We start from the raw sequence: 16,147 nt of genomic DNA, 5'->3' as shown, positions 1-16,147 counted from the left end.
AAAGATAATAATAATTGTACAACTATGAAAGAATCTGGACCCCTACTTTCAAGGTCGTCAGATCTTGGGATGTCATTTCCAAATCTGGGTTTTCATCATATATACTTATATAATATATTTAATTATTTTCACGTATATTTGTTTAAAGAAAACGTTTAATTATATATTCAAGCATCGATCATATCATACATCATCAACAGCATCGAAGACAGGCTGTTAATCTTTCACATTGGAAAGGACTCAAAACATTACTTTCAATATGATCTGAACCTAATACGTTATATTATATACACGTGCATGCCATTGAAATGTGAAGATTCCAAGCTGCGTGTCAAAGGATAGAGATGGTCCAGTGCATTAATGGTACAGAACCTAGGCTAAGTACATTGTTTTAGAGAGTTGAACGACAAGACCTTTTAACGTAGATTTGATGGAGTCGAGCAACACTATCTGAATTGTCCATCTATTGGAGATAAGGGCTTATCGAACACGATTGCATGGTCATCTGCTTCCTTTTCGTTCGGTTAATATGGACCCATCACCCGTGGGATCTATCTCTTTTCTTCATATTATGGCATACTTAGCATTTTGATTTATGACTTTGTATCCGGCTATAGCGCTTAAAAGATTCGAGTTCGAGTATTGTTGAGTTCGATTTAGTTTGAAAATTTTAATGTTAAGCTCAACTCGAAAATACAGGAGTTTAAAATTGTCAAATTCGACTCGAACTCGAAATCAAAATCAAAAAATTGAAGTTCAACTTGAACTCGAAAAATTTAAACTCGAAACATTCTAAGATTTAAATCGATTGAAGCTCGAATTCGAACTCAAACATGAACCTAAAGTATGTTTTTTAATTAAAGTATGTTTTTTTCATTTAATTACCTAAAGTATTGTTTTAATCAAAATTAGTATCTAAAATAGTAAATTATTTTATCCAAGTACCTAAAGTACTATTATTTAATTAATGTCACATGTCAACTTTATTATAACTTAGATAAAAAAGTTTGAATAATTTACGTACCTATTTAACATATAGTACTTTAGGTACTTATTTTGATAAATTTAATTTTATATATTTATTTTGATTAAAAAATATTTGACCATCCAGTTCAGTTGGTAGAGCACAAGGTTCTTAACTTTGAGGTCGTGGGATCGAGTCCCACGGAGGGCATTTCATAATTCGGAGGTCTCCTGGTATTGGGGGTAGCCTACTATCTTATCTCCCCCTTACCCATATACATATGGGAAAAAGAGACAACCATTTTTTTTTGAAGTATTTAAATGAAAAAAAATACACTTTTAAGTGTCTATTTGTGGTATAGCCTTAATAAAATTGCACCATGGTTCCAACTTGATTGATTAATAATGTAAGGAACATCAAGCAGCTTAGGTAGGAGTAGGACCCTACTAACAGAACTGCAACTTCAATTTAATTCCAAGCTGTTGGGCTTTCTTTTCCATTGATTGATTTGTTTTTTTTTTTCCTTTCATTTCTTTCTCTTCAAATTCCCCACTTAAATTGAATTTATCTAATCTTGAGTCAAGTCAAGGGTACAAAATAATATAAAATGTAAAATTTATGATCTATCCTCTGTACAGTGTATTTTTATTAGTATAAGAATTTAATATTTGATTAAAATATTTTTATACAATATTTTTTCATTGTCTGAGACAAATAATTCGACTGGTTAAATATAATTGAAAAATAATTTATTACATACTTGGATATTAAAAATATAGGAAAACAAATATTCCTACTAAACCTAACATAAATTATTTAAATTAAAAGGTAAACTACATTTTAGTACCTAAACTATCATTTTTGGTATGTTTTGATACCAAAACTTTCAATTTTTTCAAAACCATACATTTTGTTTAGTTTTTGTTTCGCTTTAGTACCTCGCCGTTAAAAATTTAATGGTTGATTTGCAATGACACCTTTTTATGGGTAAATTGCATCATTCGCCACTCAACTATCTTCTTGTAACACCCTAATCCGATCCAACCCAGAATTCGATAGATTAGAATATTACAAGGAACTACCTAAGTGGTTTACCATTTTTTTAAATCCGAAACAAAAATTCTATTCGATGTTTGGAAAATTGTGCGAGTATCGATACTTCCACCTACGATATTGATACCTTATACTATGGTATCGATACTTGTCTAGTACCTATTCCAAAATAGCTCAGTGGAATCTAATATAGCCCCGATTACCGATATTGGGCTCTTGAGTGTCGATACTCCATGAACAATATCGATACCCCAAAAATAGGTATCGATACTCCTCTTAAAATAGCTCTTAGAATTGTCACTTCCAAACAAACAATATTGATATTGTATGGACAATACTGATACTCTAAACCTAGAAAGCCTTGTGTCACTCGTGTAAAACCTCCCAAATCACTCCTAAAGCATTACTAATTCCCTTAATCAGTGTTTAAGGCATATGTAGGGTTAAAGGGTCATGAAATGACATTGCTTTATGCATAAACAACATCAAATTCTCGTTTTCATACTATGAACCCATATGTACCCCAAATGCCTCATACACTCGTAAAAGAATCAATACTACACATGCTAATCTACAAGAAGTACGGAATGGTTATAAGTGTGTTACCTTGCACCTAGGAATTGGAGAAACAACCTCAAGCTCACACAAGGACCTTTTTCTCTTTTCCCTTGCTGTTACAGCCTTCACCAACTTCTTTCACTAGAACAATCAATGAAACGAGTTTTCAACTCATCTAAGAACTTAATAAAGGTAAGGATGAAATTTCTAAGGTTTAGGAATGATCTAGAGCCACCCACAAGTTCTAAAACACAAAACCCTTCTTAAACCCAACCATGGCCATCATAGCTAAACTCTAAGGTTGACAACTTAATTTGAAGCTCTAAGGAAGAGGATTTCAAAGCCCACCTTCACAAATTCAAACTAGGGAGAATGGACCATAAAAATATTTCGTTTGGTAGCTTCAAATTTAAAGGAAATGAAGAAGAAGAAGAATAGGAAGAAGATAAAGAATTATGAAGAAAAAGAGGAGACCCTACACGCATACATCATCCATCTTAATGATAATTTAGCTTTCAGAATAGTTTAGGGGTTAATTATTGTTTTCGTCCCTTCTCATCTATCCTCATTTAAAAAATACTCTTTTTTAATCCGTAATGGGCTCAATCGAAGCCCAAATCATTCCTTATTTGGACAAGGGTTTTTTACAAGCCTATTAGGTTTATTTTACTCTATCTCAAGTTAGGCCGAACTACTAACCCAGGAATCGAGGCGTTACACTTCTCACTCATATTTTGGTCACTTAAGTTTATTTTTTTAATTTAATTACTTCACTTTCAAATTCTTCCTAATTTAATCACTCTACCTTTCAAATTTATTTTTTATTTTTAATTATTTATGAACAAAATAATAAAATATAATGTCACAAAAAATATTAATAAAATAAATTAGAGCAATTAAAATATGATCAATTTGAAAGTTGAGTGTTTAAACTAAAAAAATTTAAACTTTAATACCAAAATAGGAGTGAGAGGATAGTTGAGTGATGAATGATGTAATTTACCCATAAAAATACAATGTCGTTAAGTTTTTAACGATGATGTACTAAACAAAAACTAAACGTTATGTATGATTTTGAAAAAATTGAAAGTTTAAGTACTAGAACGAACCAAAATTGATATTTTATGTACTAAACACGTAATTTACCCTAAATTAAAATATCATTTTCCATCTATATAATTCCACAAGTAAAACTTTCAACAAAGAAATTTACATAAAAAGGTTACACATTCATATGTTTTAAATTGTGATAAAGCAGCATGAACCAACTTACCTCAACGATTAAAGGAATCGTTATTGTTCTTAGAGGTCCCGAGTTTGAACACCAACGACTGTAGCAGGGTGATTGAACATTTGTTGTTAAATGGTTGAGAGTTTTTATAACATTGATTACTTTGTATTCATCTTAACTTAATAAAACAAATTTGGGATGAAGCAACCTATCCTTTTTGGAAAGTGTTTTGTTTAAAATCCTCTAGATTCCTTAAGCAAGGTTAGTAGTTCGAACTCTGGCGTACTCATTCTGAATTAAGAGATCAATAAATTAGATATTAATGATTAATTCAAAAAAAAATCAAACATTAAAATCCACTCTCTTATATTAGATAATAGGATAAGTTATCGAAGTCGTCACTTTTTTTTTTTATAAATGTTATCTTTCATCATTGAAATCTAAAAAGAATTTTTTTTCACTTATGTTATCAATTTATAACATTTTAATCATTAATGTCTTTTTTTTTATTAATACTTTGGTTACTAAATATTAAATTTCGTAGTATAATAATGTGATACAATAATAAAAAGAACTAATCTTTAATTTAACACTTAAATTTTAACTAAAATATCTTGACCCTTAAAATTTATAAATATTAATTTAAGATTAAATATACAAATGAAAGGAAAATATATCCTTTAAAGGAAATATGTCATAAATATTAGTTTAGGACTAAATATTTTTATTAAAATTAATTAAAATAATAATAATAATAATAAATAATTACAACATTTTTTATTATACATGTTATGGAAATTTTTAATATTAGTTAAAAATTATTTAAGAAATAATTAATGGACATAATTGGTAAAATTATTTGAGTATTGTGGTGGGAGAATTTTGCTTGAATAAGGTGCACCACAAATTATTTCATGATTTAGAGTGTTAGGGGTGAACGTTACATTGAGTCAAGTTGAGTTAAATTTAAAAAATTTGAGTTATTCAAGTTGTCGGATACTATTTTATAACTCAAACTTTATTTAAAAAATTTTTAAGTTGAGTCGAGGCGAGTTTTTGAATTTCTATTTAATTAAATTTATTTATAAATATTTATAATATTATTATACTATTTGATTCTAAATTAAACATTTTTTATAATCATATACAATACATATTTATTTTTTCATATTTTTTCATATGTGATATACATATCATATAGAGCAGGGAAACTCGACTCAAACTTTAAAATAAGTCCATTAATTACAAAAAAATTTGAATTATTCGAATTACTATTCGAGTTGTATTTTATAACTCAACTTGAACTTGAATTTTTTTTAATTGAGTTTATGATATTACAACCCCGAGTTAGTTCGAGTTGAAATTTTTTGAATCGAGCCGAGTCAAAAGTATCAATTTTTTTTTTGAGTTGATCCAAATTTCGCTCACTCCTATAGGATGTTCATGCAATAATAGAGGAACTTATCAGGATTCCATGACGATTTCAAGAAAGCGTGTTGATTGCACAGAAGTTTCTGCTCATGTGCATTATTCGTGTGTCCGGATCACATCGCTGTAAACTAGTGTGCAGACAAACAATATGAAAAAATCGCCATGCATGCATAATGAAATCATAAAATTATCGTGGAGTCCTAACCAAATCATCGAATTACTGTAACAATCACTTTAAATCATAAAAATAATTTATACCGTACTTTATTCAAACAATTCTTTCCACCACATTGTCCAAGTAATTTTGTCACATATTTATATTATATATTTAAAATTAATATGTGAACCATTTATGCATATTATAAATTTGATATTATACATCTTCTACATATACAGATTCTATAATTTACTTTTAAATTTTATTATATATAATATATGATTTTAATAATAAAAAAATTAATTAATTTTAACATCATCGTCGTCATATTTGATTGTAACACGTTGAACAATCATTAACCTCAATTCATCATAAATTAGAAAATAAATTGAACTGTGAAAATGGAGGACCCAACAACAACAGCTTCCACCATCAGAGGCCAAACATTGCATATTGGGTGGATACTAACCCGACGTTTCATACTTGTTCCTTTATCATATTTCATCATTTAAAAAACTATATATTAAAATAATGCATATTATTAATTATCTATTTAAATAATATTTCTTTCAGTATCACGTAAGTGAAAAATACGTAAAGTCAATTACACCCAATATGCAATGTTTGGGACAAATTATTCTTTACGCGTGAGTGGATTTTATTTTCAATTATTCAATGAGAATATATATTAAAAGATTATATTTAAATATTTAAATAAAACAATATCTAATTAAGAAATTTGATAGTGTAAATAGCATATCGATTATATATTAGTTTTTCAAGTGTTTAAATATAACATTTTATTTAATATACACTAGTTGAATGAATAAAGACAATGTTTACATAAAAGTGCCATTGTCGGTGTTGTCATTTGACCCAACTTATTCTCATGTTCAATGATGAATCGAGGGGTTGACAGAGGGCGGCCGCCCTTTTAAAATTTTAAATTTTCATATAATCTAAGTATTTCCGTTTTATTTTTATTAGTTCTATGATTTCTCCATCTAAAATTTTATAATTATGTCATTAACATAAAATCGTGTGTCTGTCTATGAGTGATAATCATGCTTATGCTAAAATGTACCACATGTGTTTCTTTATTTAGACAAAATTTATTTAATTATTTCTTTATTATTATTATTTTTGTTTTGATAATTGATAAAACCGAATATTGCTCAAAAACTATATTTTCCTATGTTTTTCCACGTTACTAAAAGTACGTTCAACCATTAATTTTTTTTTCTTTCTGAAATTTAATTTAAAGATATTATTTTGATAAATTATATTTAATTTTAAATATTTATTGAAGTTAACAATGTTGTTATTTTGAGGAATTGAAAAACTCATATATTATTGGTTGCAGTAAAATTATTTAGTTAATGTTTATGTGTGTGTGGGGGGGGGGGTGTGTTTGAAATTGAAGTAATGGTGCATATTCAATGCAAATAAAGTACACATCCACTATGAATGGATGGAGTACCATTGATCCACCACTACATTCCTTTGCCTCCACTCTGTACCATTGAAGTAATGGATGGAGTACAATTTATAGTTGATATTTAGTAGCTGATTCAGTAGTTGATTTGATCAACTGATTTAATTAGTTGATTTGAGAAATTAATTTGGTTAATTGTGTATATAGAAGTATTTTGTAAAATTTATTTGATAGGTGATATGGGTAAAATGACAAATAAGAATATGATACATTTAGTTGTTAATTACATATATATTTTATAATACTTTAGTCTTTATTGATGTGATATTATTCGGATACAATATTTTTTATAATAGATTAAAAATAAGAAAATTAGTGAATATTTTTGAAAATTTTGAATATATTTTTTATATTAATATTTAAAAATATTAATCGTGTGAGGTTGATACATGTTATTAACCTTGTATAAAATATCAATATTATATTTTTTTACTTTCAAATTTTGTTATATTTTCTTAACTAAAATTATTTGAGAATATACAACTAAAAACTAGAATAATAAAATAAAATTTTACTAAAATATATTAGGATGTAGGCTATTTCATTATATTAAATTTTATGGCAATGATATAATTATAAAAATGATAAAGTCAAATATATCATTTAATATTTTATTTTGCAATCAGTTCTCCTAAACCAATGAATTTTCCAAGTTTTCATTTTCTACTTATTTTGCACAATAAGGTCTTTAAAAAATGTGTTTACCAAACACTAAAAAATAGAGGGTTTGACTACCGATAAATTATTTATGTTTAAATAAGCTAAAATATATTAAAAATATTGTTTGTCAAACACCCCAAATATATAATTATTTTAAATAGAAAATATATTTAGAGTTGATTAAAAATAAACAATACTAATATTCACATAGTGAAGATAAACAATTTAATCAACCAATTAAATATACTTAATGTTTTATACATACTAACTTAAATTTCCAAATTTCTAAAATCTTTTACATTATTATACATGAAATAAAAATACAAATAAATACTAAAATGGCACATAATTATTAATAAAAATAATGAGAAAGAAATTGATAGATCCTTCTTCTAACTCGATTTTCATTTACTCCTTACTCAAAGAGTTTTTCTTTTGATTTTTTTTAATTTCTCCCTCTGTTACCGGATTATGGGTGTAGAGCCCAAAAATGGACCTCTGCTTTGCTGTTTTTTAATGGGTCTTGTCTGCTGAGAATTAGAAGGAAGAGAAACAAATAAGGGGGAAGAGGAAAGAGATTTTTTTTACAAAGTTTTTTTGGGGCCAAACGCCAAATCTTACTTATAAAAACGAGTAAAAAGACCCTCTTTCTGAAGAATAATGAAGAAAAGAAAAGGGAAAAATAAAAAATCTTCCATTTCAATTTTTCTGTTATTTTCTGTTCTTCTACTTCAATTATCTCATCACTAGTTGAAACCACCCAAATCAAAAACAAAACTTTGTTTTTTTGTTTTCCCTCTCTTTTGATGTGATTGATCCATAGATCTATTGGTTCTGGTTTTGAGCTCGCATGAAGCCTTTTCCTTTTATGGTTCCAGATTCTCCTTTCAAAGTACAAACCGAAGTGGTCAATTTGTTTTAAAAAAGGTGACCTTTTTTTTCTTATTAATTTATAACTTTTAATGTGGGAATCATGAGTTGAAATATGACGATTAATGGGTTTTAAGGGATATGTGAAACATGGCTGTTTAAAGTTCTCAAATGTGAAACTTTAGACCTTCTGGATATGCCAATGGCTGACCAGCTACGTTAGTAAAAAGATATGATCTTTGACCGATTCTGTTGTTTTTAAAAAAATATCTTCATGTTTTTATTGATTTTTCCAGAAAAAAGTACGGTCTTTGATTGCTCTGCTAGTTATTGATTATATAGTTATCGAGTTTTTTGTATTATCAAGGCTTGAGGAGTAGTTAAAGATACTGACTTGTACTTGAGGTTTGCTTGATTTAGTTGCTTTTGAGTTGTAATTCCGCATTGCCGAATTGTTACTGTAGTCGATGTTTTGGCGTCTTTTGTTGTCGATGTTACTGTAGTTTTCCATTTTTGTGTTGAAGCTCAAAGAAATTTAAGGCTCACGATTCTGGTTTCTAGCTCCTTTTCGTATTCAGTGCTTAATTTAGATGTGGAGAATTTGGAGGAGATGAGGGATGTTATCTGGGTTTATAAACTTCTTGAGGGCCTGTTTTCGGCCAAGGTCAGATCGATACATTCACACAAGTTCTGATGCTGGAGGTCGCCAAGATGGGCTTTTGTGGTATAAGGACTCAGGGCAACACTTTAGTGGCGAGTTCTCGATGGCAGTGGTTCAGGCCAACAATTTACTTGAGGATCAGAGCCAGCTTGAGTCCGGTTGTTTGAGTTTACACGAGTGCGGTCCCTATGGTACTTTCGTTGGCTTGTATGACGGGCATGGGGGTCCAGAGACTTCGCGCTACATCAATGATCATCTCTTTCAACATCTTAAACGTAAGTAAAAGGCCTTTGCCAGGGTTGAATTCTTGTTAAGTTCTCTATTTACTGATTAAGTACATGGATGAAATGTTCAATAAACAATTGTTTTGGATAGGATTAAATAATTGAAGGAATTTCCGTGGTGAACTTGTTGCACCGTATCTATGGTTTGTTGTTCTGAGTCCAAATGCTTATAGGTTCCTGATTGTCCTTCAGTTATTTTTTGCCTCGCTGCTTATTTCTTGCCGTAGAGCTCGCTTTCATCTTTGACATATTTATCTTGCACTTTTTTACCGATTATGTTTCTTGTTCTGTAAAATTTGTTATGTTCAGGTTTCGCATCAGAGCAACAGACAATGTCAGTTGATGTAATACAAAAAGCGTACCGAGCAACAGAAGAGGGTTTTTTGTCTATTGTTACTAAACAGTGGCCTATAAAACCACAAATTGCAGCTGTTGGATCCTGTTGCCTGACTTGTGTTATCTGTGGTGGATCCCTCTATGTTGCCAACCTTGGCGATTCCCGTGCTGTTTTGGGTAGAGCTGTGAAAGCAACAGGAGAGGTTCTGGCCATTCAGCTCTCTGCTGAGCATAATGCGTGTATAGAGTCCGTGAGACAGGAGCTGCAATCATTGCATCCTGATGACCCACAAATTGTAGTTTTGAAGCACAATGTGTGGCGTGTGAAAGGTCTAATACAGGTAAGTTTCACCATTCTAAGTGCTAACAATTGTTATTTTGAGTAGTTAACTGCTAATATCGTTAAGTAATAACTGCTACTATCGTTAAGCAATAACATCGAGTTCTTGACACTTTTTCCTAGCTGTGATGAGTGTGTAGGAAAAAAAAATGAAATGAAGTAAGACATGCTTTTATTTATGGCTTATATCTCTTTTGTCTACAAGAATAACCATGTGAATAAAGGACCAGGTATTACTTACGTTCATATGTGCTGCTGACTCATAGAGAGCTTGAACCAGCTCTTGTTCAGGCTGAGAAATATCAAGCTTGCTTGCTATAAATATTTGAAAACTTTATTTTATCATACACAATTTTAGGGAAGAAGAATGAACCTGGAAAGAGAGTATCTGCTACTTTTCAAAATAAGAACTGAAAACAGGCCTGTAGTGTTTTTGGAGAAAAAAATGGATTTTTATGATTACAATTCCGAGACATGTTCAAGCGAAAGAAGGGTTTTGATTTGTTAGAAAAAAGATTATATCAGCTGCATGATATTTTCTCTCTCAATAAGGTAAATATAAGGTGGCCCCATTTAGGGGAAGAATAGGTACAGTTGGATGCTTGGGTTTATCTGTAAAGCTTAAAAGGAAAAAGGAAATAAGAAATATTTTTTACTACGAGAAAACTTGGTAATTAACAAAGATGATTGGAAGGGATAAATAGCTTACCGGCTGTTGCTGGAAAGCTTTGCAACCTTAAGCTTTTTTATTGTGTTTTGATCATGGTCATCCATTGATCTGCCATGTATCCCTATATTCCAAGTCAATCACCAAAATAGTGCGAGCTATCTGTCTAGCAGTACAGAATTGTAATTTTGTTGATATTGGTTTTCATAGTATGTTGTATTGATAGAATTCTAAACCTTACAGATTTCCAGATCTATTGGCGATGTATATTTGAAAAGGGCTGAGTTCAACAGGGAGCCTTTGTATCCTAAATTCCGGCTTCGCGAACCTTTCATAAAGCCGATTTTGAGCTCAGACCCATCAATATCAGTGCACCTGCTGCAGCCACATGATCAGTTTGTGATATTTGCATCTGATGGGCTCTGGGAGCACCTTAGCAATCAAGAAGCTGTTGATATAGTTCAGAATCATCCACGAAGAGTAAGTTAATGCCTCGATGTTTAATGTCATGTATCTTGTCATGAATTGTAATCTTTTCTCTTATCCCTCTGACACTTCATTTGATTTCGAGTATGAAAGCCTTTTCTAGTTGGCTACTGATTATAGATATTAGAATATAGAATTCAAGTTGCTAATGAAGCTGATCCTTATCTTGAAAATATTTCCTTTGTTACATGAGATATGACATTTTGCGGTTGCTGCTATTCCAATATCTTGACCGACATGTAGTTCATCTTAAAGTAAGGATTCTGAAAGAAATAAAAGAAAAAAAACCTTTTTATTGACTTTGGTCTACATTCTACAAGCAGGGAATTGCAAAGCGGCTGGTAAAAACTGCACTACAAGAGGCAGCAAAGAAGAGAGAAATGAGATATTCTGACTTGAAGAAGATTGACCGTGGTGTACGTCGCCATTTCCATGATGACATCACAGTTATTGTGGTGTTTCTTAACTCAAACCTCGAGAGCAAGGCAACCTCCCTTAAGACTCCTAATCTATCCGTTCGAGGCGGAGGAATCACCGTGCCTCATGGTACACTGACTCCTTGTGCTATGCCAACTGAAGCTGGCAGTACCTGATCATGCCGCATCGCATCTATTTCTTTGTTGTATTGTCCTCTTTATGTGAATACCAGGTAGCTTCCGAAAAGCGACAGAAGGAGCAAGCCTTCAATTCTTTAATGTACACTGTAACTTTTAACTAGAAACTACTAAGTTTGCATTTCGCATCCGTGCCAAAACACTCGAAGAGAACTAGAAAGGAGTACAAAGTGACAATAAATATGGTTAAATTTACCTGGGAATAGTTCCCTTAAAGGTCTATATGATAGTCTCCTTTTATTCTTCATCTGGTGCATATGTTCTTACTATTAAGCAACTTGTTGTACTCACCTGCTTCACAACTGTTAACAGTGTTGCATTGTACAAAGATTGTGAGATTTGGGTGAAGCAGGTCAAGATTTGGGTGGAACTAGTCTGAAGAACAACTCCATGTTTTATTTCAGGTTTCCTAATCCTTCAAAATGGCTCATCTGCCAGTGAATATTGGCTGTTTCAGGCATTTCTGGTTGTCGGGTGGTTAGTGTTTTGTAACCTGTTCTTTTATACAATATTATATATAAGTTATTTCCATGGCTCACCAGTTTTTGAGTTTAAATTTGTATTAACATCATAAAATAATGGTTGTTGGGACATGAACTGAAACCAGGATGAGGTTGTCCAAGATCTTTAACTCTCTTTGACTAGTGTCGGTAGGTATTTGATTTCTTGTTGTATTCAAAGGGAGAAAACAATAGTTTTCTTTGCAGCAAACCAAAGCTTGGGGTGTTGAGAATGAAGTAGGCAATTCCCGAGGTGGGAATAACATTTGTCAGAGTGTGTCATGACCATATTCTCTCTAAATCCACTCTAAATAACCCCTTTCCCCATTATTATTTATTATATTTCTCTTCCCTAACCTACACACCACGGATCCATTCTCAATGTCATTGATCCTAAATCCTCACCATCAATCAATAAACAAAGCAAAACTGATATGGAAGCGGTGACGGGTTAATGAACGTTGCTCTTGTTGAAGAATCAAACCTAAAAAGATCTAGACTCGATGAATAACAATAGGGAATGAATAGGGGAAGATGGTGACAACAAGTAGGGTTCTTAGAGTTTCTTTTAGGTGCTGGAAACAAGGTAAGAAACAAGATTAAAACAAGATAAACAAAAGATAAAGGAATTGAAAATAAAGTAAGATAATCAAGAAATCAAAAGATCTCCCTTGTGAAGGTGAACGGTAAAGATGATTGATGGCGTGGATGGATATGTGGAAAATCGATGGATAATGTCCTATCGAGCCCTCATAGTCGCAATGAAAAGGCAAACACGATAATATAGCCCTAACCAACCCTCCTAGTCGCAATGAAAAGGCAAATTGGAGTGTGAAGATTAATCTCCCTCACAAGAACTTGAAAGAACTCAAGGAGAAGAAGCTTCGAAGGCACAAGACAATCAACACTTGCAAAAACGAACTCTCGTTGTATTATTAATCAAAAAAATCTTAATTACAAAGTTGAATGAAGCCTTCTTTATATAGGGGCTGAGTTCTAAAGGTCCTAAATAACTAATGAATAAAATAATAATAATAAATGAAACATGTCTTAACTCTAATTCCTAGTAAAATAATAATAACTAAAAAATAATTTTTTAACCCAACCTTAATTCCTAATAAAATAATAAATCTAATCCTAAAGGATAATACATCATCCAATATTATATTATATTACAAATAATCAATAAAAATATTAGAAATTCGTAATATTTATAAAATCTCGTATTAATCTCGTGTAGGATTTTCTGTATGCACCGTCTTCAGTAAAATGACCATATCTTGAGTTTCCGATATCGGATTGATGCGATTCAAGAACCGTTGGAAATATAAGAGACAGACAGTCGTATATCCAGAACACATATTGACCAAATAAGATCAGAATCCCATTCAAAAAGTCATCGCAAGTCTGCTTTTGTTCTGATCTTCTTTTCCAATGCTTGGACGAGTGTGGATCATTTGGAAGAGTTCTTACTTTGATGTGAGCTTTGTGATGCATGTATCATCCTCCCTTTCTTCAAAAAGATTCGACCTCGACTTTAAAACATTAAAGGGAGCAATATTAGAATCGTTTAATGATTCATTCACATCATACTTACCGAATATATATACTTTGAATCTTCGAGACTTTGTTCTTCTAATAGGTTCGAGTAGAAACATTAGTCCAAAGAAGCATGTATTATGGACTCTGATGCATGTATCATTCCCCCACTCCTCAAAAGGATTCGTCCTCGAATCTGAAAATCCAAGAGAAAGAGAATTAGATGTGTTGAAAGGAAAACTTGTGAAACATTTACCAGGATCAATGTGATGTGTCTTTATGCGTTTTAGTCGAGGTTTCTTCTTTGTAGGAACTAATTTCTTGTAGTCTTGAAATCCTCTTTTGCATACAAGTCTTGTAATCTGATGTTTAGGTTGAAATTCAACATGACGTCGACCACTGTTGGCTTTATGTATGATTGCTTCAGATAATATCTCCATGGTTTTATTCATTTGTGGCGAGAATGAGTGTTTAAAAACCATGTCAACTGGTTTGTTAAAGTAGTCCCTTAAGTCTACTAAGTGTGGCAAGGAAACTCATATACAAGATAAAGCTCATTAGAAGCACTTTTAAAAGTATGGGTAGAAATATCATAAATATCCGAGTTATTGTGATATACATCTTTGATATATTCAATTCTCGGAATAGTAGTATGTGTTTGATAGGTAAGAGTAAACCTCAGTGGTAGTGCATCGTCTACTGTGTTTTTCTTACCTCGGTTTGTGACGCACTTAAAGGAGTTATGTTTAGTATGGATGACAACCTCACGAGCCTTACCTTGTAAAAAGGAGAAGTACGTTACAATGTCATTAAAATGAGTAACAAAATACTTACCTTTGGACTCCCTTAAATTGTGACTCTTCATTGATATGGCATCGTGATTAGGGCTTTCAGGTGGTAAACCGTCAGGAGGGTCACCTAACACTATTCGACAACTCTTGGCAATGGAAGATGGTGTGGGCCAATCTCGTGTTGCTTTTATTTTTTCATCATTTACATGGATTTCTTGTGCACGAACTATAAAGCATGTGGAGTTGTTCAAATCATGTTTGGTCATTAAGATGGCGTCCGGACTAAAGTTTTCCTGGATGTAGCCTTTTCGTAAAAAATCTAACTCTTTGGTTTCTTCGATATTGTATGTTTGACGAGGTATGATGGAACCTTGAATTAGATTGGTTTGGTGTTGTTTTCTTCTTTTCCGGTGGTAATTCGTTAGGTAGATCACCTAACACTTCTTGAAAATCCTATAACAAAGATGAAAACACACTAGGCAAATCCTTGTTAATGTTAGAAATCGAAACAATTGATTCCCTAAAGTGAACAAGGATGCAATAAAGATAGTTCTCTCTCAATTATTTTGTGCTCACACATAGATTTTGAGTCACTCTTTTTGTCTCACATTTAGGTTCACTCACCACCCATGTGTCATTATTCTTTTGGCTTTTGTAACTAGTGACCTCTTTTGATTTTGCCTCTTTTTCATTTTTTACTTTCCCTACCTCCTCACAAATTATCATTTAATCTTTAGGGGCTTGAAGCGTGTCATTCTTTGTTGGTCGTTCTTTCTCCTTGTCAGGTTTGTCATATCTTGGCTTTTTTTAGAGAAGATGGAGTAGAAGATGAGGAAGGATTTGAAGGATTACCTTCGTAAGAGGATGAAGTACCTTTGTAATGTTCTCTGAATCGGAATCTCCTTTGGATTTGTGCTTCGATTGCCATTGCTTTCTTTAGTGTATCTTCAAGGTTTTCGTACCCATGTAGGTCAAGAAGATCAGTGATGTTTGAGTTCAAGCTGAAGATGAATCTTGACACGGTGACCTCTTCTTTTTCGGTTATGTTAGCCCTATTGAGTAAGGACTGCATCTCCTTGTAGTAGTATTCAACTGAACTTCTACCTTGTCGAAGTCGGTGTAGTCGTAGTTTAACTTCTCGTGTATAATTTGTCGGTAGGAATCGTTTCCTCATAGTTTGTTTGAGGTCGGTCCAAGAAGTGATCGTTGGAATTTGGAAGTTCTAGATCTTTTTCCTTGTTTGCATCCACCAAGTTCGAGCATATCCTTCGAATTGCATGGTGATAAGGGGAACTTGTTTAGCTTGGGGGTAGTCATGGTATGTGAACATGAGATCAATTTTTCCTTCCCAATCGATGTACCTGTCCGGATCGTTGTCTCCTTTGAAAGAAGGGATCATGAACTTTGGTTTTGCTTGGAAACGTGGTTGTTCTCGCCTAGGTACTAAAAGTTCAACATTGTTTGGTCTTGGATTTTGGTTTGGTAGATCCAGTTGTGATTCTTGTCGTTC

General features: G+C 32.0%; 1 protein-coding gene across 1 annotated transcript; it reads left to right on the top strand.

The window, feature by feature from the left end:
• Positions 1–8,134: 8,134 nt before the first annotated feature.
• LOC120176987 (probable protein phosphatase 2C 46) lies at positions 8,135–12,095 on the top strand. Its single transcript, XM_039183255.1, has 5 exons — positions 8,135–8,476; positions 8,923–9,355; positions 9,674–10,041; positions 10,951–11,187; positions 11,517–12,095. Exons 2-5 carry the CDS (start codon positions 9,037–9,039, stop codon positions 11,784–11,786), a joined length of 1,194 nt encoding a protein of 397 aa, XP_039039186.1. The 5' UTR covers positions 8,135–8,476; positions 8,923–9,036; the 3' UTR covers positions 11,787–12,095.
• The last annotated feature ends 4,052 nt before the right edge of the window (positions 12,096–16,147 follow it).

This window comes from Hibiscus syriacus, unplaced genomic scaffold (assembly GCF_006381635.1).
Source record: "Hibiscus syriacus cultivar Baekdansim isolate YM2019G1 unplaced genomic scaffold, ASM638163v2 tig00112276_pilon, whole genome shotgun sequence".
NCBI classification, from domain to species: Eukaryota; Viridiplantae; Streptophyta; class Magnoliopsida; order Malvales; family Malvaceae; genus Hibiscus; species Hibiscus syriacus.
Note: the sequence above shows the minus strand (reverse complement) of the source record. Positions and strands in the feature narration are given on the sequence as shown.